General features: G+C 56.1%; 1 protein-coding gene across 1 annotated transcript; it reads left to right on the top strand.

The window, feature by feature from the left end:
* Positions 1–8,070: 8,070 nt before the first annotated feature.
* CLIC3 (chloride intracellular channel 3) lies at positions 8,071–22,765 on the top strand. The gene is made up of 6 exons (XM_044993002.1): positions 8,071–8,128; positions 18,706–18,815; positions 19,667–19,792; positions 20,193–20,299; positions 21,051–21,226; positions 22,590–22,765. Exons 1-6 carry the CDS (start codon positions 8,093–8,095, stop codon positions 22,749–22,751), a joined length of 717 nt encoding a protein of 238 aa, XP_044848937.1. The 5' UTR covers positions 8,071–8,092; the 3' UTR covers positions 22,752–22,765.
* The last annotated feature ends 1,383 nt before the right edge of the window (positions 22,766–24,148 follow it).

Here is a 24,148-nt window from a genome sequence, read left to right on the forward strand (position 1 = left end):
AGCATGCTGTATCAGAAGTGGTTCAGGTATCTAATGCGTGTGATACAATCATCACCAGGATTCAGGAGAGGGAGAGAGAGAGCAGCTGTGACATTATTGATATAATCTGGGACCATATAGAACATGGTTGCAACCAAGGTCCTGTAGTGGCACCAAATCTTATGTAAAGAGGGTCATATAAGGTGTCTAAGACCAGGTTATAGGTTGCTAGTTATGATTATGCTGTCTGTATGCATGTGTCATTTTTTAGTTGAAGTTATGAATATTGGCTATATACTGTCTGTACTTCAAACTTATGCTCTGCTTCTGGGTGACATCCCAGACAAGTTGGTGTTAGCTCTGCCTAGCCTGCTTGATGGCCCATTAAGGACCATCAGCTACACAATTGACCCATTAAGAGAAGGCAGATACACCTTGTAACTCAGCAAAGTATGCAGGGACTTGCCCATGTGACTCCAGACTCCATTTTGCTGTAATTTTCCACAGTAAGAACAAAGAAGTGTTCTTACACCTGGAAGAGCCTATATAAGGCTGATGCTTCATCTCCATCTTGTCTTCAATCCTGCTTATCTCTGGAGGGACTTTGCTACAAATGGAAGCTCTACACACAGGACTGAATGACCCATCCCAATGGGGGATGTACTCCAGAGACTTGATTTGAACCTGCAGTTATTCTATCACTGCTACAAGCCTGAACCAAGAACTTTGCCATTACTGTATGTAATTGATTCCATTTAACCAATTCTAGCTCTCATCTCTATCTTTTTCCTTTTATGAATAAATCTTTAGATTTTAGTATCAGAGGGGAGCCGTGTTAGACTGGATCTGTAAAAGCAGCAAAGAGTCTTGTGGCATCTTATAGACTAACAGACGTTTTGGAGCATGAGCTTTTGTGGGAGAATACCCACTTCATTGGATGCATGTAGTGGGAATCTTTAGATTTTAGATTCTAAAGGATTGGCAACAGCGTGATTTGTGGGTAAGGTCTGATTTGTATATTGACCTGGGTCTGGGGCTTGATTCTTTGGGATCGAGAGAACCTTTTTCCTTTATTGGGGTGTTCATTTTCATAACCATTCATCCCCAGGACGAGTGGCACTAGTGGTGATACTGGGAAACTGGAGTGTCTAAGGGAATTGCTTGTGTGACTTGTGGTTAGCCAATGGGGTGAGACCAAAGTCCTCTTTGTCTGGCGGTTTGGTTTGCCTTAGAGGTGGAAAAACCCCAGTCTTGGGCTGTAACTGCCCTGTTTTAAGCGATTTGTCCTGAACTGGCACTCTCTGTTGGGTCCCGCCAGAACAGCATCGTCACAACATGCTGATGCCTTTGCTAAACACAAACATGACCGTGGGTGCATGGCAGTCACTATTGTTGTGGATGGGGGAGACGTGCCCTCCCCAAAACAATATTCCTATCCAGACCAGGCCACAGCTTACGTAGCCAAGGCGATCAAGTCATTGCTGGCACAGGGAGGCCTGCGTAGATGCACCTCTACAGCCAACTCCCCGATTTGGCCCGTTAAGAAACCAGATGGTTCTTGGCACCTCACCGAATACAGACGGTTAAATCAGGTCACCCCTACTTGTGCCCCTACTTGTGCCCAAGCTGCCAGACCTCATAAAGTCCTTTGACCCGGAGGCTAAGTGGTTCTCTGTGCTGGATATCAGTAACAGCTTTTGGACTTTGCCAGTGGCCCGGGAGTCGCAATACAGGTTTGCATTTAGCTGCCAGGGGGTCCAATAATCCTGGGCCCGATTACCACAGGGATATAAAAATAGCCCGGCATTGTTCCATGCTCAAATGCAGCGAGTCCTGACACGATTTTTAAGGAAGCAGGATTAAAGTGCAAAACTGCCAAGGCACGACAAATGAAAACCGTTGTCTCTTTCTTAGGTCTTACTCTGACAAAATGGGGTCAAACTCCCTCACAGCAAAAGGTGGAGGCAGTCCAAAAATTGCCAATACCAGAGGACCTAACGGTATTAAGATACTTTTGGGGCTTAACTGGGTTCCACAGGGATTTCATTCCTAATTTTGCTTCCATTGCAGGTCTCTTGTATGACCTGCTAAAGAAGGATGTTCAATGGGAATGGACTGAACAACACCCAGAAGCAGTGTCCCAGCTGAAACAGGCCCTTGTCAAGGCTCCGGAGTTGATCACTCTAAATCCTGGGATACCCTATCACCTGGAGGTGGCGATGAATGTTAATACATTAGCTGCTGTTGCTTCCTAAGAGAGTCATGGAAAATTCAGACCAGTGGAGAGGACATGCATTAGCCTTTGTAAACTGAGCTGAGATTTCCCAAGCATTTCAAGCAAAACACAGTGTTTTAGGGAAAGTATAAAATGGATTTATTAACTACAGACAGATAGATTGTAAGTGGTTATAAGTGGTAGGCATAAAAGTTCTGAGAAAGTTACCACAGAAAATAAAAGAAGCACAATCTAAATCTTACACTAGGCAGAATTTAGATCAAGCAGTTTTCTCACTCCACTGGAGGTTAGTGATCCTAATACACAGGCTTTTCCCTTAAGCCTGAACCAGTTTCCGCAGTTGAAGTCTTCATCTTCTCAGCATTCTTCTTGCTTCTAGCATTGGTGGGGGAGGAGAAAGGCGAAGGCATGGTGCCACTGTCCCTTATTTTATACCCCCAGTCCATGTGCCTGGAAAATACTAGCCTGGTGGGTTTTGCTGAGTCGCAGGGTTGAGCAATCCTCCTGGTGTGGTCTTGTGCCACTGTCACTGAATTATAAATCCCTTGATTACAACTCCCCCGTTGATTAATGGTCCTTGGGCAGGGAACATCTCCTTTGTATGTCACTAGCAAACTTACAGCATATTTCAGTAACAACCCATACAGCAAAATCTCATAACTTGATACATACTAATGATATATGTATTTTGGCAGAAAAATGGGTTTCAGCAGATCATGACCTTTCATAAGATCTCACATGCCATGCTTTGTATGAAATAGATCATAATTATATGATGGGTGAAGATGGAGGTTCCCGGGTGCTGCTTGGAGGTACAGAGTGCCACACCCTCCTTGGCCTCAGAGCCAGTGAGCAGCGCGGCCCAATCCTGCAAGCAAGAGGCACAGACAGCGAAGATCTGATCCCATCCAGACTCTGCTTCAGAACCTGTGAAAATTCAAAGGGATGAACCTCCAAGATCTTCCTCAGGGCCGTGATTGATAGAATCACTCTCCACCCAAACCAGGAGGCACAGGCCTTGGGGATCAGCTCGCCCAGTGTTTCTCAGTGACCGGTCCATGGACCGGAGATCTCCCTGACAGAGTCTAGGAAGGCAGAAAGCTGGTGCCTGGTATCACAAAGGTTGAGCAACACCGATTAGTCTGACGTCCCATATTACACAAAACACAGAATCCCATCCAGTGAGTCCTGCATCAAACCCAGAGCCTGTGGCCGAACTCGGCATGTTCTCTTGAGTTGAAGCTTGATTCCACCCACGTTAAGACCCTGCTTGGTCTCCCTTGTCCACAGGGGCCACGCCCAGTCTGGCACTAACAGACTGCAAGGAGCCATGTCGCTCGGCTCTGTGCACCTCACGGGGCTGGAGCCTACAGGAGCCGCCGGCTCCCTTGGAGATTTCCTGCATGTTGGGGGTTCGGCTAGGGTGGAAAAGCCCAGTAAGCAGCTCCCCCCCTATTTCTTTTGGCCAAACCAGGATATGCAGGGGCCAAAACCTCCTCAGCTGCACAAACCCCCCACAAAAAAAAAAAAAGTTCAGGCACCTTCCTGGCAGCAGGAGTCTGCCCAGGCTGCTGGGCTCCGGGAGAAGAGGGTCATGGAGCATGTCTGGGAAGGAGCCTACAGGAGCGACGTGCTGGGGAGCAGGAAGGGACTGGGAGGAGCTGGTTCCAACTGCTTCCTACAGCGGTCCCTGGCCTGGAGCCCAGAGGCGTGGGCAGGCCTGGGTTCCCCTCCCTGCCCCAGCAGAGGCGTGGTTAGACCCCGAGAGCAAAGAATCCCAAGAGGCAGCTGGCCCTCCTCCAGGGTTACCGGCCTCCTGCCTTGCTAGACTCTTCACCGCCTTGAGAAGGGAGCGACTGTTAACTTGGCGGAAATCACAGCAAGGAACCAGCAGACCTGGGACCAAATGGTGATTGGCTGAGCAAGGGGAAACTGAGGCAGACTCTCCATAGCACCTGTTCAATCACTGGGGGGCACCAGAATCTGCAAGCAGCTCCAGGCACGTCCCCTGTGCGATTGCTCACTGGGAGTTCCAGGCCGGCGCGAGGAAAAGCAGCGCAGCAGAACTGCCCCAATCTCTCCGTGAGCCCCAGGCTGGGCACCCTGAGGCCATGTCCAGCTTCTTCACCCCTTCCTGTGAGGTGCCCCCTGGTGTCACGGATCCACAGGGTCAGTGCTCCCACGCCAGCTTTGGAACAGGCTCTGGGCGGAACCCCGTCACTGTGCCAGCCCCACACAGGATCTCACTCGACCTCCAGCATAGCCCACGTGGCCTCACTCCCTCCTGAGACCAAACCTCTGGGGCTCCAGCAGCCCTGCTTCACCCCGGGAGCTCTGTTCACTGAATCCAGCTGAGACAGACCCAGGGCAGAGCCTTAATGCCTGCCAAGACACACACACACCCCCGCCCCAGGCCTTTGCAGGGACACCACACAGTGTTGTCAAAACAGGCGGGTTCATAGTTAACTGGAACACAGCAGAAGTCATCAGGTGAGCATAGAGCGAGGAAGGTTAAAGCATCGTCCACCCTGGTAAGCCCAGAGCCCAGCCAGGCCGGAGTGAACCCACTGTTCAAGCTCCGTCTGTGCTCCAGCTCGTCTCCCCACCTCGCACCTCCCAGGCCTTGGTTCTCGAGCTGGGGGACTGTGCTCAGCTTCCCTGCTGCGAGGTGGGCAAATCCACCTCCCTCTGGGGCCTTGCTTGCCAGCGGGCAGGGTCCTGATGATTGGGTTTTCCAATGTCGTGTCGGGGTCAACCTCGGCCAGACCTTTTCAATGGCCCCTCCTGGCTCACACAGCTGGGTGCCATTCATAGACTTTAAGGTCAGAAGGGACCATTATGATCATCTAGTCTGACCTGCACAATGCAGGCCACAAAATCCCACCCATCCACTCCTGTAACAAACCCCTAGCCTATGTCTGAGTTATTGAAGTCCCCAAATTGCGGTTTGAAGACCTCAAGCTGCAGAGAATCCTCCAGCAAGTGACCCGTGTCCCACACTGCAGAGGAAGGTGAAAAACCTCCAGGGCCTCTGCCAATCTGCCCTGGAGGAAAATTCCTTCCCGACCCCAAATATGGCGATCAGCTAAACCCTGAGCATGTGGGCACCTGTGTCTCAGCTCCCCCTGACTCCAGCTGCTGCAGGACACGGCCCCTCAGCTCAGCTCCCAGCATCACCCGCCCGCACCGTCCTCCAGTGAACCCACCACCCAGCCTCCATCGTGTCAGCTCCACAGTGCCCTGTTGCTTCTCCCCGGGCCTTGCTGCAGCCAGCCCCCCAGATCTGCCCTGTCTCCACCCCGCCCAGCTCTCTCTGCCCCGGGGCTCCCACCCCTCTGCCCAGTCTCACTGATAGAGGGACATGGGATCTGTGAGGATCCACCCACGGAGCAGTAATACACGTCACAAATTAGACGAACATGTCAACGCCCGTTCTCGAAGAAAGGCAGTTTCTTGCCCTCATGGCTGCAGGGAGAAGCTCAAACACACCCAGCGTTGATTCTTTTCTAAAATCTTGTGATTTTTTAAAATCCAGTCTCATGATTTTGGGGGGCCTGACTTGTGCTATTAGAACAGTCAGCCCTGTCCAAACAGTTCCCTTCTCCCCCACCTAGGCCTCTTCGTTCCCCTCCCTGGGAGCTACTGTGTCCCCTTGGTGGCTGGGCAGCACTTGGGGTTGGAGCGGCTGAAATACATGACCCACGGTCGGTTGCATAAGTTGGTAGTGAATATGGCAGCCGCGTTGTCCGATGCCTGCTGCGTGATGTGGGCACGGTGTTGCCTTGTGGCCATCAGACACGCCGAAGAAGGTCCCAGGAATTCTCTCTGTTGATCTCTCTGGAAATACAGTAACTTTCACTTAGTGTCGTCCCAGTTAACGTTGTTTCATTGTTCTGTTGCTGATCAATTAGGGAACATGCTCGTTTAAAGTTGTGCAATGCTTCCTTATAAGGTTGTTTGGCAGCTGCCTGCTTTGGCCACTGCTTGCAGGAAGAGCAGCCCGTTGGAGCTAGCTGGTGGGGGCTTGGAACCAGAGTGGACCGGCAGCCCCGCCCCCCCAATCTGCTCCCCGCTCCCCTAAGTTCCCTGGGCTGCAGCCATCCAGCAGGCTAGCAATTGCAGCTGTCCCTCCCCCACTGCCATGTGCTGCTCCTGCCCTCTGCCTTGGAACTGCTCCCCAGAGCCTCCTGCTTGCTGTGTATGTGTGGGGGAGGGAAGGGGTGCTAATGTCAGGGTGTCCCCCTCCCCCTGCTCCTGTACCCCACTTACCCCATTGGGCCATCTCCACAGCACAGGGGGTGACACCACAGGGCTCAGGACAGAGGGAGCTTGCTGGCAGCAGCTGCTGTCTCAACTTGCTGATCTACTTAAAAAGGCAATGTACTTAGAGTGGGGTCAGCATATTAAAGGGGCAATGCGTGTTTCTCTCTCACACAGCATGTGTGTCCCTGTCTCTCTCTGCCATGCTGTCTCCCCTCCCTCCATTCATGCTGCCTTGTAGAGTGCGAGGCTACATTAACAACAATGTGGTAACCCTTGCGGGATCAGCCGAGTGCTAGTTCATCATTTAGCAGTAAGGCATCCCCGGGAAATATCCCACCCTCTGACTCCACCACCTCAACCAAGCTTCACAGTCACCCTTGCTGTGTACAGTATTATATTGTTTGTTTAAAACATATGTGTGTGTGTGTGTGTGTGTATGTATATATACACACACATACATATATATACATATATATATATATACATACACACACATACACACACAGGTATATATATAGGGCAGGGTTAGATTCCAGGGAATTTCCCCCCAGATAAAAGACTATATTTTATATATATAGCGACAAAGTTCCTCCTCTACCTTGGTGGGTCCTGCGCTTATTGGCAGATTTGCTCACCTCAGTGATCTTCCCCACAGTCTGGGTGAACTCCTCCTGTGTCTGATCAATTCCCCCTGTGTCCGATCAGGAGTTGGGAGGTTTGGGGGGGAACCCGGGCCCACCCTCTACTCCGGGTTCCAGCCCAGGGCCCTGTGGATTGCAGCTGTCTATAGTGCCTCCTGGAACAGCTGCATGACAGCTACAACTCCCTGGGCTACTTCCCCATGGCCTCCTCCCAACACCTTCTTTATCCTCACCACAGGACCTTCCTGGTGTCTGATAACGCTTGTACTCCTCAGTCCTCCAGCAGCAGCAGCACCCCCTCTCCCTCTCAGCTCCTGGTGCCTCTTGCTCGCAGCTCCTCACACACTTCCTGTCCTCTGGCTCCCCTCACCTGACTGGAGTGGGCTCCTTTTTAAACCCAGGTGCCCTGATTAGCTGCCTTGATTGGCTGCAGGTGATCTAATCAGCCTGTCGGCCTTAATTGGTTCTAGCAGGTTCCTGGTTACTCTAGTGCGGCCCCTGCTCTGGTCACTCAGGGAACAGAAAACTACTCAGCCAGTGACCAGTATATTTGCCCTCTACCAGACTCCTGTACACCACTGCTCTGGGTCTGTCACAATATATATAAAATATAGTCTTTTGTCTGGGGAAAATTTTTTCCCTGGAACCTAACCCTTCCCATTTACATTAATTCTTATGGGGAAATTAGATTCGCTTAACATCATTTTGCTTAGAGTCGCATTTTTCAGGAACAGAACTACAACGTTAAGCGAGGAGGTACTGTAGCTATTGGGTGTGGCAGGTTAGTTTCTGTGCACCAGAACTGGGAGGAGAACAACCCCCGGCTCAGGGTGCTGCACTCTCCCCAGAGAGGAATGCACTTGGAGGAGCTCAGGAAAAGGTGGGGCAGTGCGTGATGGAGCTGTATAAAGACAGCCTGCCTGAGCATGTGTACTCAGAGCAGCGCCTGCCCTTCCACAGCAGCCGGCAAAGGATGGCTGAGAGCTCCAAACTCCAGCTCTTCGTCAAGGTGAGGGGTGCAGCTGCCGGCTCCCATTGGAACTAGGAGGAGGGGCTGGCTACGGGGATGCTGTAGTAAATGCTGGCTGGATTTGTGCACATCACTGACCTAGAGAGAGTCACTTGTTACTATTGATTCATACGCCTGGCATGCAATGAAGGGGGCTGGGAATGATCTTGGAGCCGAGATCCAGTGCGGGAAAGGTGCAGGCTGGCAGGAGGGTCCAGCTGTAACTGCATGAAAATCACCCCTGGGCTCTCTGCCGTAGCATGGGCCTTCTCCTTCCAGAGGGCACAACACCTGCCATAGGCTTGGCCCGCGCGCCAGAGAGCAGCAGGTCTAGAAAGACTCTGGGGAATATTTTCAGACGAGACTTGGTCACATGGAGCTGAAATCCCTGGGCCTTGGGCACGTACAGCATCCCAGCTCTCTGTCCTGAGCCGGGGTTGGAATCCACACCGGCCAGTTGGCAATGTAAAGAAAAAGTTCACTTGGGGCTAAAATGAAAACGAAAGTTTTGGCGAATCCAAAAAAAAAAAATGCTTTTGAGCATTTTAATGGTTTTAAAGTTTTTGAAAATAAAATTACAGGAAATTTCAAAACAAAAAGTTATTTTGAATCAAAAAATTGAAATTTGTTGATATTTTGGGGAGATTTTTTGTGGGATTGAAGTTTGTTTGTTTGTTTAAACAAAACAATTTGATGGAATTGACATGAAATATTCTGGGGTCACCAAATCTGCATTTGTTGCTTAAAAAAAGTTTTGATTGAAAAATTTTGCCCAGCTCTAGCAATGGGGATTGGGTGGAGGGTGCATCATGGCTGGCCATATGCCCCAGTGCAGTGGGGTACGGGTGGATATGAGCAATCCGGGAGGGCACTGGAGGTCGATGGGAATGAGGCTCCACTCAGCTGGTGACACCCCTGGTTTCCTGTGTCGGCGGGATTGCAGGCCTGCACGCTTGAATTTAGCAATGTTGGCAGCTAGTCACAGGGCTCACACTCAGTGTCATGTACCGTCTGCCCAACACAGAGCCACGATGTTCCTCGCTTCCCCCAGATCCCGCATCTCTCCCACCTATGGTACCCCATACACAGCCTGCAAGGTACCGCTGCTCCCCCATTCTCTGCATGTCCCCCCAGCATGCCCCAGTAGCACATTCAGCTTGCAGCCAGTGCTGGGGATCATTTTGGCTGGGGGCGGGTCGTGCGGGAGTCTGGGGGAGCAGGGGTTGGGGTGTGGGGCAGGGCTGTGTGGAGGGGCACCAGGCCAAGCTGTGGAGAAGTCGGGCATGGGGGAGGGAGAAGTGCGATTGAGCGAAGGGGGCCGGGGGTGGGAAGGGAGACGCAGTCAGACAAACTCCTCAGCCAGCCCCTCCTGTGCAGCCTCCGAGCACAGAACCCGTCTGCTCTGCTTCTCCCCCCAGCCCCCCGCCTTCCCGCATGCTGCCCCCGTACCAAGCTCTGCTCCCCCTGCCTAGGTCAGCCGTCACTGGTGTCTCCATGGCTGGGTGTCTCCATCCGCCCAGTGCTCGTTCCCCATTGCATCTAATTCCCGCAGCTGCCCTCCTGTGCGCTCGCGTGTTCACAGCACACTGGGCGGGAGGAGGGTGTTCAGCTGCCAGGGCCTGTTGGTGTCTGCATGGATCCCACATGCCCTGGGACACTGGCTGCTCCTCAAAGCCAGCAAAACAGCCTCCTTTGCGGAGGAGGGAAGTGGGGCTGAGCCCACCCAGCCCTGGAGCCAGCTGACTTCATACTCCCCTTGGCTCAAGACAGCCGGGCTGTAGCCGCAGGCTCCTGGCCCGGGATACCAGCCTGGCACCCCCTGGTTACTCCTGGCTCCCCGGCCATCTCCCCAGCCCCCGTGCCATCCCCAAGCCCCCTCTATCCGGTGGTGCCAAGCGAGCATGTGCCCATCCCTGTACCCAGGCCTGCAGAGACCACAGGCTGTGCTGCTCCCGGGCCAGCCAGGGTGGGAGCAGGGCCGAGGCAGCCCACACAGTGCGGTGGGGACTGAGCAGATTGCGGTGCTGACGTGCCGTCCCTCCCGTGTCCTGCTAGTGCTTGGAGTGGCCACAGCACCCCTAGGGATGGGAAGAGGGATCCTTAAGAACCCTCCACCCCCTATTTCCCTCCCCCGCTGTCCCCACTCATGTCTCTAGCAAACCCTGGAAATCCTGCAGCCCCTGCCCTACTGCCAGCTGATGGGAAGGGGCTGACAAAAGGCTGAGGAGCAGATCACCGGCGCCTTGCAGCCCTGCTCAGTCAGTGAGAGCCACCGATCATCCTGCCAGGAGCCCAGCCCCAGCCTCTGGAGCGGCTGTGTGCTCATTCCTGTGGACTACCGGGGGTAGAACGCCCTGCACCCCTGCCCAAGCCTCAGGGGCATTCGCATGAGCAAAGCAACCTGCTGATTTCCTGCTGCCAAGCTGGCTGCAGCAAAAGGCAAACCCCTGGTTTGTGGCTGACACCCTGCCAAGACAATGAGCACAACATCCCCAACCGGTTACAGAGCAGAGCACGCCCTGCCCAACCCCCTACCTCTGGCAAACCCCCAAGCAAGCAGATGTCCTCTCCGGTGCCTTTCATCCAGGAGGCTCCTGATGTGTTTCACAGATTTCATCTAGCCTGCGATCCCCTCACCTACGAGGCACTGAAATGCAGCCACCTCTGGGGTGGAACAGTTCGTGGCAATGCTGTGCCACAGTTTAGGGCAGGACATGAAGAAGAATTCTGTACCCAATGGAAACTGCAGCGGGGATGTGTGGCTGGCAGACTGCACTTAGTTCTGCTGGAATTTGGGCACCACCCTATCCGTGTGTATTTGGCATTATTTGTGTCTTGGAGAGTGAAGAACTGCTGTGGGCCTGTGTGGATTGCAGTGGCGAGGGGTTGGTTATTGGCTAGTTTGGATGGGGCAGTAGAATCATCCAGTGATCCTTAAACAAGCCTGGGAGTCAGGATCTGGGGCTACTGTTTCTGCTACTGATTGCTGTGGCATCTTGGGCAAATCACATCAGCTGCAGGCCTCAGTTTCCCCACCCATAAAAAAGGGACTAGGTATAAACACTTACCTCCCACAGGGCAGTCATGAGGTTTGACTTAGTAAGGGGCTGTCCATAAATTAGGTAATTTTGGGGGGGTGATTTTTCAAGCAAGTCCACTCCCAGTAACATTTTGTAACAAACACCCCCACCCCTTAATGTATTACGTGGTTTGTGGTCAGCCCCACAGACGGGTAAAGCACTTTGAGATCCTCCCATGGCAGGCGCTCTAGACGGGTGCGATAGGACGTGAATGTGCACATGTTTGTGTCCATCATGTATATCTTTAATTTGGGCATTCCTGACTGATGGTTGCACTTGGACGCCTCCTAGACTGGCAGGAGTTGAAGGCTGGGCCATGTGCCAGTCTTAGGTTGGCAATTAGGTTTCAGATTTGACTTGAGGTATTAATGCTCCCCAGACAAATCTTTGATTGATTTGCAGACTCGCTAGAGAGGTGTCAGTATAGCAGGATAAAATCAATGTGCAGAATTCATTCATTTCTACATTTTATCCTCACGCAGGCCCCTCCGCTAGGGGAGCAGCCGGCTCCAAAAAGCCCTTGCTCGCTCGGATATTTCTACTTTCCACTTACAGAAATGTACAGCATTAATGCCTCACAACTCACCGGCAATATACAGTGCATGCAGCATGGGTCACATGCAAGTGCAAACATCTCGTGAAATATATTATGGAATCCTTTGGCTAAGCTCAGTTTTGTCTCTCAAAACGATTCATAAACAGGGGAATCTTGAGCAGGGGTAGAGAGGTTATTTTACCTCTGTGCAGCACTGCTGGAGTCCTGTGGCCAGTTCTGGTGTCCACAATTCAAGAAGGATCTTGATGAATTGAAGAGGGGTCAGAGACAAGCCACAAGAATAATTAAAGCATCAGAAAACCTGCCTTATAGTGATAGACACAAGGAGCTCAATTTATGTAGCCTACCAAAGAGAGGGTGAAGGGGTGACTTGGTCATAGTCTATAAGTACCTACGTAGGGAACAAATATTTGATACTGGGCTTTTCAATCGAACAGAGAAAGGTCTAACCCAAGCCAATGGCTGGACGTTGAAGCCAGCAAAATTCAGACTGGAAATGGGGCATAAAATTTTAATAGTGAGAGTAACTAACCATTGGGACAGTTTCCCAAGAGTCGTGGTGGATTCTCCATCACTGGCAATTTAAAAATCAAGACTGGGTGTTTTTCTAAGAGATCTGCTCCGGGAATTGTTTTGGGGCAGGTCTCTGGCCTGTTTTACACCCAGGAAGTCAGATTAAACAATCACAATGATCCCTTCTGGCCTTGGAATCTACGACCCTCAATTCAAGAGCTGACACATTCTCGAGTAGGTCACAGGCCTGATTTAAACCCCACTGAACACAGGAAAACCGCTGACTCTAACAGCCACTGGATCATATAGCTGTGTCTAGCCTTTATACTCAGAGACCCAGTCAGTTTTGCCCTCTCTAGAGTCTGTGCCTGTAGGAACATGTATTCTGTGCGATGGAGCTTGTAGTTCACTGCTGCTAACTTGGCTGTAACTGTACGGCTCAGTGTCCGACACACTGGATGGACCAGACTAGGTGTAACCAGCCCACAGCATCCACCCTGTGACTAGAGAGAAGGGCACGTCCGCTAAGAACAAACTGTGATGAAACTCCCTGCGCCTTGGGGATTATTGACCTGCGTGCATCACCCCCGGCTGTGCCAGACGCCGCAGGCACCTGCTGGCCTGCAGCCCTTCCCGGCCATGGCAGCTGACTTATCTTGCTGGCTGGGAGGATCCACAGGATCCCTGCTCCAGAGCAGGATTCCTGGACGCTCCAGCGCACCAGACAGGTGTTAGACTCGTGGTGGGGAGCAGGCGGGAGTCCCGCAGTGCCTTTCCCGGAGATCCTGCCCCGCGCACTCACAGAGTCAGCCAGGCAAGGACAGAGCAGGGGCCCTGGGCCGGGAGCTGGACCAGGCTGGCAGAGGCTGGACTCCGATTAGCAGTGCTCTGGGGAAATACGTGCCCGACTTCCGAGTCCCTAGACCTCGCCCGCTCTGTCGTGGGAGCGGCAGGCCGCCTGCTTTCGCTGCTGCTTCCGGAAGTGGCTGACGCGGGAAGGCCAAGCTGCCCCAAGGCACAGGCCTGGGCAGAGTCCGGGGCCAGCAGCTTCGAGCGGTGCTCCTCCATGAGCCAGCGCAGGTCTCCTGGCAGCGCGGCTGCAGGGAGAGGAGATTCATTCCCCTCTGGCTCAGTTCTCTGCACCGCCACCGCCGGGAATTGAACAGAGGGGGGGAAGGATCCGGGCAGGGCCCCAGCCTGCAGAGGGCACCTGGGCACAATCTGTGCCCCAGAATGGAGGGAGCACTCGGGCCTCACACAGTTCAGGGCTGTGCCCCGTAGTCTGACAGCCCCCGGCTGGGCGAACGTGGGCAGCTGTCACAAGGGGGCTCGCAGGAAAGGCTGACACAGGCCGCGGCCGTGGGGCGAGTCTTCCCCTTTGTCTCCAGCAGCAGAGGACCAGCAGTGTCGCAGAGCTGGGCCTCAGCCAAGCCCCGCTAGACGCCCTGTGAAGGGGAGGTGGGACGCGCCAGCCCAGTGAGAGCAGCAGGGCCATGGCGGTGGGTGTACGATGGGGCTTGGAATCAGGGACCTTGGCTGCAAAGACCCACATCCCACCAGTCTTTCTTCTTGTGTCCTTAGCAAGACACACAAGGCTGGATTCCACCGGGGCCAGGCTCAGCTCGGCCCTTTGTTGAGGGGACGGAGCTTGGGAAGCAGCTTCTAAGAAATCCCCTTAGCTGCAGCCAGCTCAGCTGTGCCCTTCATTCTGGTGACCCTCAGTGCCCTACCCGCCCCAGCAATGGAAGAGGGCAAGGAGCCAGGCCTTGTGCTTTACGGCAAGGGGACAGGTTCAGATCTGTCACCCCGAGGTGCGTCCCCTGGGCCCCATTCCCCACGTGGCAGCACTTACACTAGCGCAGGGGCATATAACACACCCACAGTGGGAGCATTTCACACACCCAGGCACCCCTGGAAACATCGGCACAAGGCCACGGAGATTCAGCAGCGCTGCGTGGGGACGGGGTTTGTCATTTCACAGGACAAGTCGGGATTTTGACTTTTTTTTGTTCCCGTCGGAAATGGAACGAAGCCAGAACATTTCACTGTGATGTGACATTCCCCCCAATATTCACTCTGGGGTCCATTGAAACGTTTCATTTTGCTAAAATCAAAACGTTTCCGTCCGATTTTGACTTGGCGTTTTCTGTTCTGAAGCGGCTTTGCATGGCCATTTCTGAAACGCTGAAAGAGAGACAATCGGTTCCATTCCTAAAAGGGGCAAAAGGCTTTTTAAAAACATCTCCCTGCTAAACAAACCTTGCCTCGAAATGGGCCGGTTGCCACGAAACGTTTCGCTTGCAATAAATTGGTATTTTCCAGCGGAAAAACATCTTGTCGGAGTGTCTGTAAGAGCTACTCTAGATTTACTGTAACTGAGGTCAAAGTCTAGCCCAGGTCGTTAATAATCCGGCAGCCCCACCCCGCGCATGGTTTCAGTGCTATAAATAGGAGGCTGAAAACCAACGCCCACACTCCAGGTAAAAATCGAGTCCTGCCCTCCCCACCGAAAGGGGAGCTGTGCCGAGACCCTGGGGGGAGCCCGGAGCGCTGTGGAGTGATATTCAGCAGGGTTGCTCGGGCCTTTCCTTTGATATGTCACTGGGGGCAACCACACCTTGTTTTCCTTTCTCTGCCTCACCAGCCAAGACAAAGCCTTGTTGCCCCCAGAAGCAGCACTTGCCTGTGGTCTGTCCTTCCGGGAGCCGTGGGCCTGTGTGCAGGGGCATTAGCCTTGCTGCTGCCAATGCTAGTCCACTTCCAGCTGGTGCAACTGGCCCCGCAAGGTCAGGGGCACAAACCCCACCCACTAATCTAAAGGGATAGCACTGGTTAAACAAAGCCTCCCTTGTCCCCTGGGAGATTAACAAGACACTGGTCATCTTCTTCCTATGGCTGATGAGAGCAACAACTATGGTTTTACACTCAGAGGATTAAGCCAGATAATTGTGTCAGGAGTAGTGGAGTGTATCACCCTGATGCGTCCTTCAGATGCAGGAATCGGGCACTGAGTCGTTATATGTTCCAGGGTCTCTTCTGGGTGACCACAGTCACACGCTGGAGAATTTTGAATTTTCCCTTTGTGCCGCAAGTAGCTGCATTTGCCATGGTTTGTGGGGATGCGGTTTAAGGTTGCCTGTAACCTTCGTGGAAGATCAAAGCCGGGGATCTTGTGTGTCAGGTCTTTCCCAAGGTGTTTGTTTGTGACGTCATGTGAACTCCATTTGGCTTTCCAAGCTTCATCGGGCTGAAGTCACATTGTCGAAGATTAAGCACGTGAGTCCAGAAGGGCCTCCGTAGTGAATGGGGAGACGTTCATTCTTCTGGATTTACCGGACTTCCTGGAGGGTTGCGCATCGTGGCGAATGGGTGGAGGAGTGACGTGTGACAGCACGGGCAGCCAGGGTGCTGGGGTCGACATGAGGGTTCCAGGGATTCACCGCATTGCTGTGTGCAGTTGGACATCAACAAGTCGAGTGTGGCTACTTCTGGTGCAAAATACTCCGCTTTGGAGTACACAAGGGCCACCACTGTGGTCCGTAGCACTGATGCTGAAGCTCCCCCAGCTTGTGCCTGCCATTTTCTGGACCAGGTTGACCCTTGTCTTCATCTTAGCAGCTGCCATCTCCAGGTGGTCATGGAAGGTTAGTGTGCAACCCAGCTTGACTCCGAGACAAGTCGGAGTGGGGTCATGTGGCACAGCATTGCCGCAGAAGGTCACTTTCAGGGTGCGCTTAGCGTTCCTGTTATCGACGGGATGCAGTGACTGCTGGTTTGTGGGGGGTTGGCTTGAGTCTCCATTTCCGGAGATATTCCTCCCTGGTCCGCCCCATTCAAGGTGGACTCGATGTCTTGAAGGTGGCTGCTTGCATTGCCAGGGCAAGGTCAACCGCATCTGCAAATGTACATGACTTGGCTGGCGGCATGTCACTCGTGTAGACATTGGAAGGCATTGGCGCAAGTTCTGAGCCTTGTGGCAGCCCGTTGCTGAGGAGCCGGGGCGAGCTGACTTTGTCGCCCAAATGGACATGTAGCCACCTACTGCTCAGCATTGGCCATAGCAGGCAGTGTTTTGAGACCAGGGATGACCCGTCCTTGCAAGCTTCAGCATCAGGCCTTTAATCCAGACCCTGTCGTAGGCCAATGACAGGTCTGAAAAGGCTGCACCGGTCTTGGTTTTCTTCTGGAATTTGGCCTTGATGTGCATTCCAAGGGCCAAAACTTGGGTGCAGCAACTGCGTTTAGGCCACAATCCCTCTTGTTCTTCGGGGATCACTGACTCGACGAGAGGACTGATTCTCCGGAGGATGATACGTTCCAGGAGTTTGTAGGTCATGCACAGGAGTGATATCAGCCTATAGCTTCCCAGGTCATCAGTTGGCTTGCCCGGTTTGAGTATGGCCATTACTATCACCTCCCGCCAGGCTTTTGGGATGCATCCAGATTCCACGGTTTTGGTGTCATTTCGCCAGCCAATGGAGTCCCTTAGGGCCTAGTTGATGAAGGAATGTGAGTGGAATACCGTCTCCACTGGCCTCCTTCCCTTGCTTGATTGCAGCTAAACTCTATTTCATCAGTGCTGCTGGCGGTGAGGTCTCATGGAGGGATTGAGGTTATTGCTCGGTGTAGCCAACGATGAATCTCTCCCTTGGTGTTTTTGTTGAGCAGTCCTTTTGTGCTCTCCACTGGTTTGGAGACTGTGGAGTCGGGCCAGACTTCCAAGGTCCAGTATCCCATCGGATTAGTGGCTCCGAGATGCCGTAGTGGGCCCAGGCACAGCGACTGGAATGTGTGAAGTCCAGACCTTCAACACACTCAATCCACCGCTGGCGGCTAGCTGAGTCTGTAGACTCTAGCAGGGCCGTCGCAACCTGTGGGCTGCCTGACTGGTTGTTCTGCCGGAGCAGGTCCTGGGCCCCGGGGATGCGCTTCCTGGCAGTGATGGCAAGGAGGCCAACGAACTGGCGATAACATTCCAGTGTTGCAGGGATTCGGATCACCGCTTTTTGCATGGCTTCCCTATAACAGTCCCAGCCGGCTTTGGCCAGGTTCTGCCGTGGAATTCGTTTAGAGAGAATCACGGGGATTTCGATGCGCCGTGGGTGGTGATGGGCCTGTGCTGGCTGTTGGGGAAGTCGGGAAGTATTTTGATCGTTGGGAACGATGGTTGTAGTCGCATTGCCAGAGAGCAGAGTGGAAAGTTGCTCGCAGTTTGGGATCGTCATTAGAACAACAGATTTCAAGAATCAAGGGCCAGATCCTTCCCTGGTGCAAATGGGCAGATGTAAATGACTAGATTGGCGCGATGGTGATTTACACCAGCTCCCTGCAGCCTCACCATGTTACACCAGCTGAAGATCTGGGCCCAAAAGTATTTTCAAGCCTTTCTGCTGTTTGGAGGGAAATGGGAGACAGGAACATTCAGCCAGTGCCGGGAGCCTTCCCCCTTGCTGCCAGCCTGTGGCCTTGCTGGCTCTCCTGCGTTACTAGAGAGCATGCCGGCTCTGCCCCTTGGGTACTCACTTGTGTCATACGCTAGTGTTTCACACTCCCCCACGCAGCACAGGGTGCAAGGCCAGAGAACTGGATCCAGTGGCATTTGGCCTCCTCGGCTGCAAAGGATCAGTTCAGTGCCGGAAACCGCCCCTTAGCACTGATATTTTAAGATCTGGGCCGTGAAGACATGGCTGCTCATAGTAAAATCCCATTTTTCATACACAAATTTAACTGGAAGGGACTTTTCATAGCCACGCCCAGCTCGCCTCCCTCCAGGGCATGGGGAGGTTATTTTAGAAATAGGAGAATTTTCTACCTGTTGGGAAAAGGATGAAAATTCGTAGTCAGCTATTTTTGCTTTGGGGAGGGGGGATACCTGGAGGGTTCTATTATGAGACTGGTCGCTGAGTCATTGTCTCTTCTAGGGGGAGTCACTGCTGCATCGTGACTCATTTTCCCCATCTGTATAATGGGGAGGCTGATCCCAGCCCAGCGGCCAAAGGCTACTTCAGAGGAATTTACATCCCCCCAGCACTTTACAAGCTGTGACTGGTTGATGCACATCTCGGTTCTCCTCAACCCCCCACCCCCACCCCCTGGAGCTGGATCAAGGAGTGTCACAAAGAGACGGAGCCAAAGAAATAATCCCAGATCCAGACAGCCTGGTTTTTGGGGCACAGGCCCATCTCCAATCATAACCCCCATTATACAGATGGGAGAAACTAAGGCACAGAGAGGCTCAACATGAAATCCAACTTGTGCAGCACTGTACCATCAGGGAAAATCCTTCCTGACCCCAGCCAGCCATGGGGGTTGGCCCTGAGGCATGAGCGTGGCGCCTCCTGGTGAGCAATGGTGATGCTGTTCAGGGACACTGGAATGGCAGCGCTTCCTGGTTTTCAGCTCACTAAGCGTCGTTCTTGTCTCCCCAGGCGAGCGACGATGGGGAGAGCATCGGGCACTGCCCCTTCTGCCAGCGCCTCTTCATGATTCTGCTGCTCAAGGAGATCCCCTTTACTCTGACCACAGTGGATATGAAGAGGTGAGGACGCAATGGGAACCATGGGATATGCTCAGCACAGCCCCCGGGCGCTACCCCACCCACCTCCATGGCTTTACCATTGAGAGCCCTGCCAGTCCCCCAGCTCCCCCTTTCCTCTGGCAGTGCGTCTGCCTGGCTGACTCACACCCAGAGCCGTGGCTGTCAGCTCCCTGACTGTGCCAAACCCCGGGATCAGGGTGGAGGCGCCACACAGACCACGAGACCGGAGAGCACAAAATCCCCCTTCCCCACCCCCGACTGCCCAGCCCCCTGCCCCCCACTCACCCAGCCCTTCATAAAGAATTGCCGAGGGGGCGTGTGCAGCTGCGGGTTGGAGGCTCCTGCTGCAATCATCCCCAGCGCGCTCACGGAGCACGTCTGGAAAGCCTGGGGGCACCACTGCGGGGCTGGGAACGTGGCCCTGGCTGCTGTCTGGTGGGACAATGCTGCAACCCCCACCCTACCGCCAGTGCCAAGGGGGGGAGCATCCGTCTGTCAGAGCCCTGAGGGCAGCCCCTTCCCACAGCCAGAGCTCCTAGGCACCCGCTTCCCACGGCAGGAGCCCCGCGCAGTCGGCCGGTTGGAGGGCTGTCACTAAGCAGGGGTAGCAGTCGCGGGCGCTCAGCCCTTGGAAGGCCGGGACAGACAGCTGGGTCTGTCTCCCGTGTGGCAGCGCTGGCCAATAGCTGGCATCGGGGCAGCCGGAAGCCACTGTATCACTGCCCTCTGCGGGCAGGCCAGCAGCTGGTCGGCACCCAGCAGGAGGGTGACCAGCACCTGCTGCCCTCTGCCCCAGCAAGCCCCCTGGCAATGCCCTGGGGTCACCGAGAGCCTCTGCCCTCCCTCTGCAGGGCCCTGGATGTGCTGAAGGATTTTGCCCCAGGAGCCCAGCTGCCCGTGCTGCTGTATAACGGGGAGCCCAAAACCGACACCAACAAGATCGAGGAGTTCCTGGAGGAGACCCTGGGCCCCCCAAAGTGAGTGGGGTCAGTCCCTCCCCCGAGAGCTGGGCATCCCATGTGGGCACAGCAAGGGATCAGCCCCACAGGGGAGTCGGGCCGGGGGCATCAATCCAGAGGGGGGGAAGGGGGAGAGGAGACCCTGCAGTGATGGGAGGCAAGGTGGGCTGGGGAATCGGGGCCAGGCAGGGTGTGAGGGTCAAGGGGGCACAGGTGGGACCAGCGGGGAGGATGAGGGGAAACCACAGATGGGGGGGGGGGAATACAGCAAGAGGAGACCAAGCAGGCCAGAGAGGAGGGGAGGAGGGACGGTTCTCAGGGCATCGCAGTGAGCTCTGGTGCCCAGGGCAGAGGGGCACTGGCTGAGCCCCCAGCCCCACCCCTGCCCCCTCTCACTCACTCCCTTTGCCTCCTGCAGATTCCCCAGTCTGGTTCCCCGGTACAAGGAGTCCAGCACGGCCGGGAACGACATCTTCCACAAGTTCTCCGTGTTCATCAAGAACTCGCTGCTGGCCCAGGACGAGGGTGAGGGAGTTGGCTCACCAAGGGACGGGCGGGGATTGCGTGTGTCCACATGCAGCCACGTGGGGGTGACACCGCTGCCACCACCAGATCCCGGACCCCCCCAGTGCTCCCCATGGCACTGCATGTACCGGCTGCTGCGTCCCGTGCTGTGTTCCTGGAATCCAGTGGGATCCCATGCGCACATGGGACAGGACAGGGCGAGGGGCCATATTCACCCAGCAGCCTCCCCGACCCCCTTGCAGCTGAGCGAGGCCATGGTCCAGCCCCTCCTCTGCTGCTGGCCCTTGTCATGGCACAGACGGGGGCGGGGGGGTGAAGGGCTGGCTCCAGAGGGGCTCCCCCTTCCCCCACCAACACGGGTCAAGTCTGCCCTGGAGGGGCTCCCCCAAGAGGCTGGAGGGGGTTCACGCCCTGGCGCATGCAGCCATCTGCTGCTCTGCCCAGCCCCTGATAGAAACCCAGGGGTGGGGATAGCCGGGGGCCCTCACTGCCCTGGTGTGTGTGTGGGGGGGGGGGTTACCCCCATTCTGGGGTGACTAGTGAGGCTGGCAGGTCGGCTCCACCCCACAGGAAATGCCACCTCCCCCAGTGTGCAAATGCCCAAGACCCCCCCCCGCCCCGGTCCCTCTCTGCACAGGGGGGAGGGGTGCCAGCAGTGCTGTGTCACTTGAGGACCCCCCGTGCCCCCCCTGCCCCTCCCTGGGCAGGTGCCACCTGTGCAGTGACTCTCTGCCCTGCCCCACACCCCCAGTGCTACAGAAGAACCTGCTGAAGGCCCTCCTGAAGCTGGACCGGTACCTGAGCACCCCCCTGGAGTACGAGCTCGGCCAGGACCCCGGCCTCACCGTCTCCCGCAGGAAGTTCCTGGACGGCGACCAGCTGACACTGGCCGACTGCAGCCTGCTGCCCAAACTGAACATTGTCCACGTGAGTTCGGGTGCCCCGGGGGGCGGGACCGGCACAGCCACTGCCAGCCCCCACACCATCCCCAAGCCATATGGCACCCCCCAGCCGCCACCTCCTACCTGGGTGGGAGCCCCACTGCCACCACCAGCCTCCCCAATCCATATGGCACCCTCCAGCCACCACCCTCTACCGGGTGGGACCCCCACAGCCACTGCAAGCCCCCTCACCATCTCGCACCCATATGCCCCCCCAGCCAACAGCCCCCCCAAACTGCACCCATACAGCCCCCCTCCCAGCCACTGACAGCCCCCCCACCTACCACCAGCTCCCCCATCATCCTCCACCTTTACGACCTCCCCAGTCACCGCCTACCTACCCCCTCCCACTCTTCCCCTTCCCCCCCATCTAGAACATCCCCTTCCCCCACCCCCCCATCTGTGATGGCCCACCACCCTCCATTCTGCCCCCTGCCCTGCGCACCAGGCTCCACCATGCCCGAATGAGTTTCTCTGACACGGGAGCGGCTCGAGACCAGACCCCAGGAGCCAGGCAGCTCTGGGCTCAGGCACAGCGTGCTTTAGTCACGCCTGCGACGAGCTGCTGTGGGGAAGGTGGGTTAGCCGTGGGGCCACAGGGGCTTCCCAGGGCCAGGGGGGTTGGGTTAGCTGTGAGGGTGGGCAGGGTGGATTAGGTATGGGGCCAGCCCGGAGCTGGGGGGGTTAGCTGTGGGGGCAGGCAGGGTGGGGGCTGTCCTGGGCCTGGCAGGTTAGCTGTGGGGGCAGGCAGGGTGGGTTAGCCAAGGGGGCACAGGGGCAGGGGCTGTCCCGGGCCTGGCAGGTTAGCTGGGGGGGCAGGCAGGGTGGGTTAGCCCATTGGGGGCACAGGGGTGGGAGCTGTCCCAGGCCAGGCAGGTTAGCTGTGGGGGCAGGCAGGGTGGGTTAGCCCAGTGGGGGCACAGGGGTGGGGGCTGTCCCGGGCCCGGCAGGTTAGCTGTGGGGGCAGGCAGGGTGGGTTAGCCCAGTGGGGGCACAGGGGTGGGAGCTGTCCTGGGCCTGGCAGGTTAGCTGTGGGGGCAGGCAGGGTGGGTTAGCCAAGGGGGCACAGGGGTGGGGGCTGTCCCGGGCCTGGCAGGTTAGCTGTGGGGGCAGGCAGGGTGGGTTAGCCCAGTGGGGGCACAGGGGTGGGAGCTGTCCTGGGCCAGGCAGGTTAGCTGTGGGGGCAGGCAGGGTGGGTTAGCCCAGTGGGGGCACAGAGCCAACCCAGGGCTGGGCAGGTTAGCTGAGGGAGGTGCGGGACCTTGTGGGGCAGGTGAGGGGGCCAGCCTGGGACGGGAGGAGGATTTGTCCATGGGGACACTCTCCCTTCACCCCACCTCTGTCCCCAGATCGTGTGCAAACACTACCGGCAGCTGGGGATCCCCCAGGAGCTGCGCGGGGTCTGGCGCTACCTGGACAGCGCCGGCGAGACCAAGGAGTTCAAATCCAGCTGCCCCAACGGCGAGGAGATCGTGCAGGCCTATCGCACCGTGGTCAGGCCGCTCCAGTAGGCAGAGCCCAACTCCGCCTGGCACTGCCCTGTGCCCACTGCTCAGTGCCAGTGCTGGAGAGGGGCCTGGGGCTGCCCTGCCCAGCCCGGTCCTTCATCTCTCTGCCTTGCTGCCCCTGAACGTCAGACAGGGGTTGAGGGAACCGGAGCCACCGCCCCTCTCGCCTCTCCTGGGCTGGGCAGCCTGGACTCCTGTGGGGCAGAGGAAGCCACGTCCCCTTCGCCAGTCAGGACTCTGCAGCAGAACACGGGACAGGACGGGACCTCCTGGCTCCTCGAACCCAGTCGCCCTCCCGTTCCTGTACTTCCTGGGGGCAGGGAGACTCATTTGGCACCTCTTCCTCCCCTCCCCCCATGCAACCCTCATTTCTCTCCTGCCGCCAGAGCCTCCTCCTGGCAGCCCAGCTAACGCCCTCCTTTCAGCTCCTGCTCCACCCGCTGCAGCGAGGGCAGCCTCGGGCTCTGCCCTGGCATGGCGTCAGGGCAGAGGGGCTCCGAGTACCAGCCGGGGGCCCTCTCACAGCTAGGGGCCAGCCCTGTCTATACGATAGCGCGGCCCGAGGGGACAGGAATTGTCAAGCAGGAGTGGGGCAGACAGCGAACATTGGGAAGGAGCCTTCCAACGTCCCGGAGCTCAGCCGGGGGCAGGGCAGGGCAGCCGGACCCAGCCTGTGGAGGGGGCCGGGCAGGGCAGGGCCGATGAGCCCAGGAGAGGTGAGGGGCAGAGAAGAGCAGTGGAGGCCCAGAAAGTTGCAGGACCGTCCCCTGCTGGGCTCAGCCACACTCTCTCCACTGGTGCTGCTGGCTGCACCCTGTTGGCACACGCAGTGTGTCCAGCACTGGCTCACGTCTGCCTGCTTAGAAACAGGCCAGGCTGAGGCAGCACCCCAGAAGCCAGCAGGGGAGACGGGGGCCGGAGCACCCACAGCAGCCCTGGCAGCAGACGCCCACCCCAGCAGATGATCATGTGGCGGAGGGGCTGGGCTGGTGCAGCCATTGCAGGGAGCCCGTGTGGCCTCACCACAGCCTGTGAAGATCAGCGCAGGGCCCAGGATTGCTGCGCAGGGCCCAGGAAGCCCTGCGTGGCTAGTCGGGCTGCTGCAGCGGGGCTGCGGGCTGGTGACTCCTGACAACTTTGGCGGTTGCTCAGCCCAGTAGCCAGAATGAGTTCAACCGGGAATGAGTCTCTCCCCTCCACATTCTATGGGGGAAGGGGGGGGACCTGTATTATGTCAGAGCATTTAAAAAAAAATCATTAAAGAGGAAAGCAAACAGGTGCTGATGTCATGAATGAACAGCCTGCTATGGAGATGGGGCAGGACTCAAGGGCAGATACTCACCCCCCTCCCCCCCAGCTCCATTCTGCCACAGGGAGAGGGGCTGCCCACAAGACGCTAG

The sequence above is a fragment of the Mauremys mutica genome, chromosome 18 (assembly GCF_020497125.1).
Source record: "Mauremys mutica isolate MM-2020 ecotype Southern chromosome 18, ASM2049712v1, whole genome shotgun sequence".
Taxonomy (NCBI): domain Eukaryota; kingdom Metazoa; phylum Chordata; order Testudines; family Geoemydidae; genus Mauremys; species Mauremys mutica.

Bases quoted from the DNA above. Each gene is read 5' to 3' on its own strand.
- CLIC3 (XM_044993002.1), top strand. From the start codon at position 8,093: ATGGCTGAGAGCTCCAAACTCCAGCTCTTCGTCAAG. The intron at 19,793-20,192 runs GTGAGTGGGGTC...TGCCTCCTGCAG, and splicing joins GAGACCCTGGGCCCCCCAAA to ATTCCCCAGTCTGGTTCCCC. The intron at 21,227-22,589 runs GTGAGTTCGGGT...CTCTGTCCCCAG, and splicing joins CCAAACTGAACATTGTCCAC to ATCGTGTGCAAACACTACCG.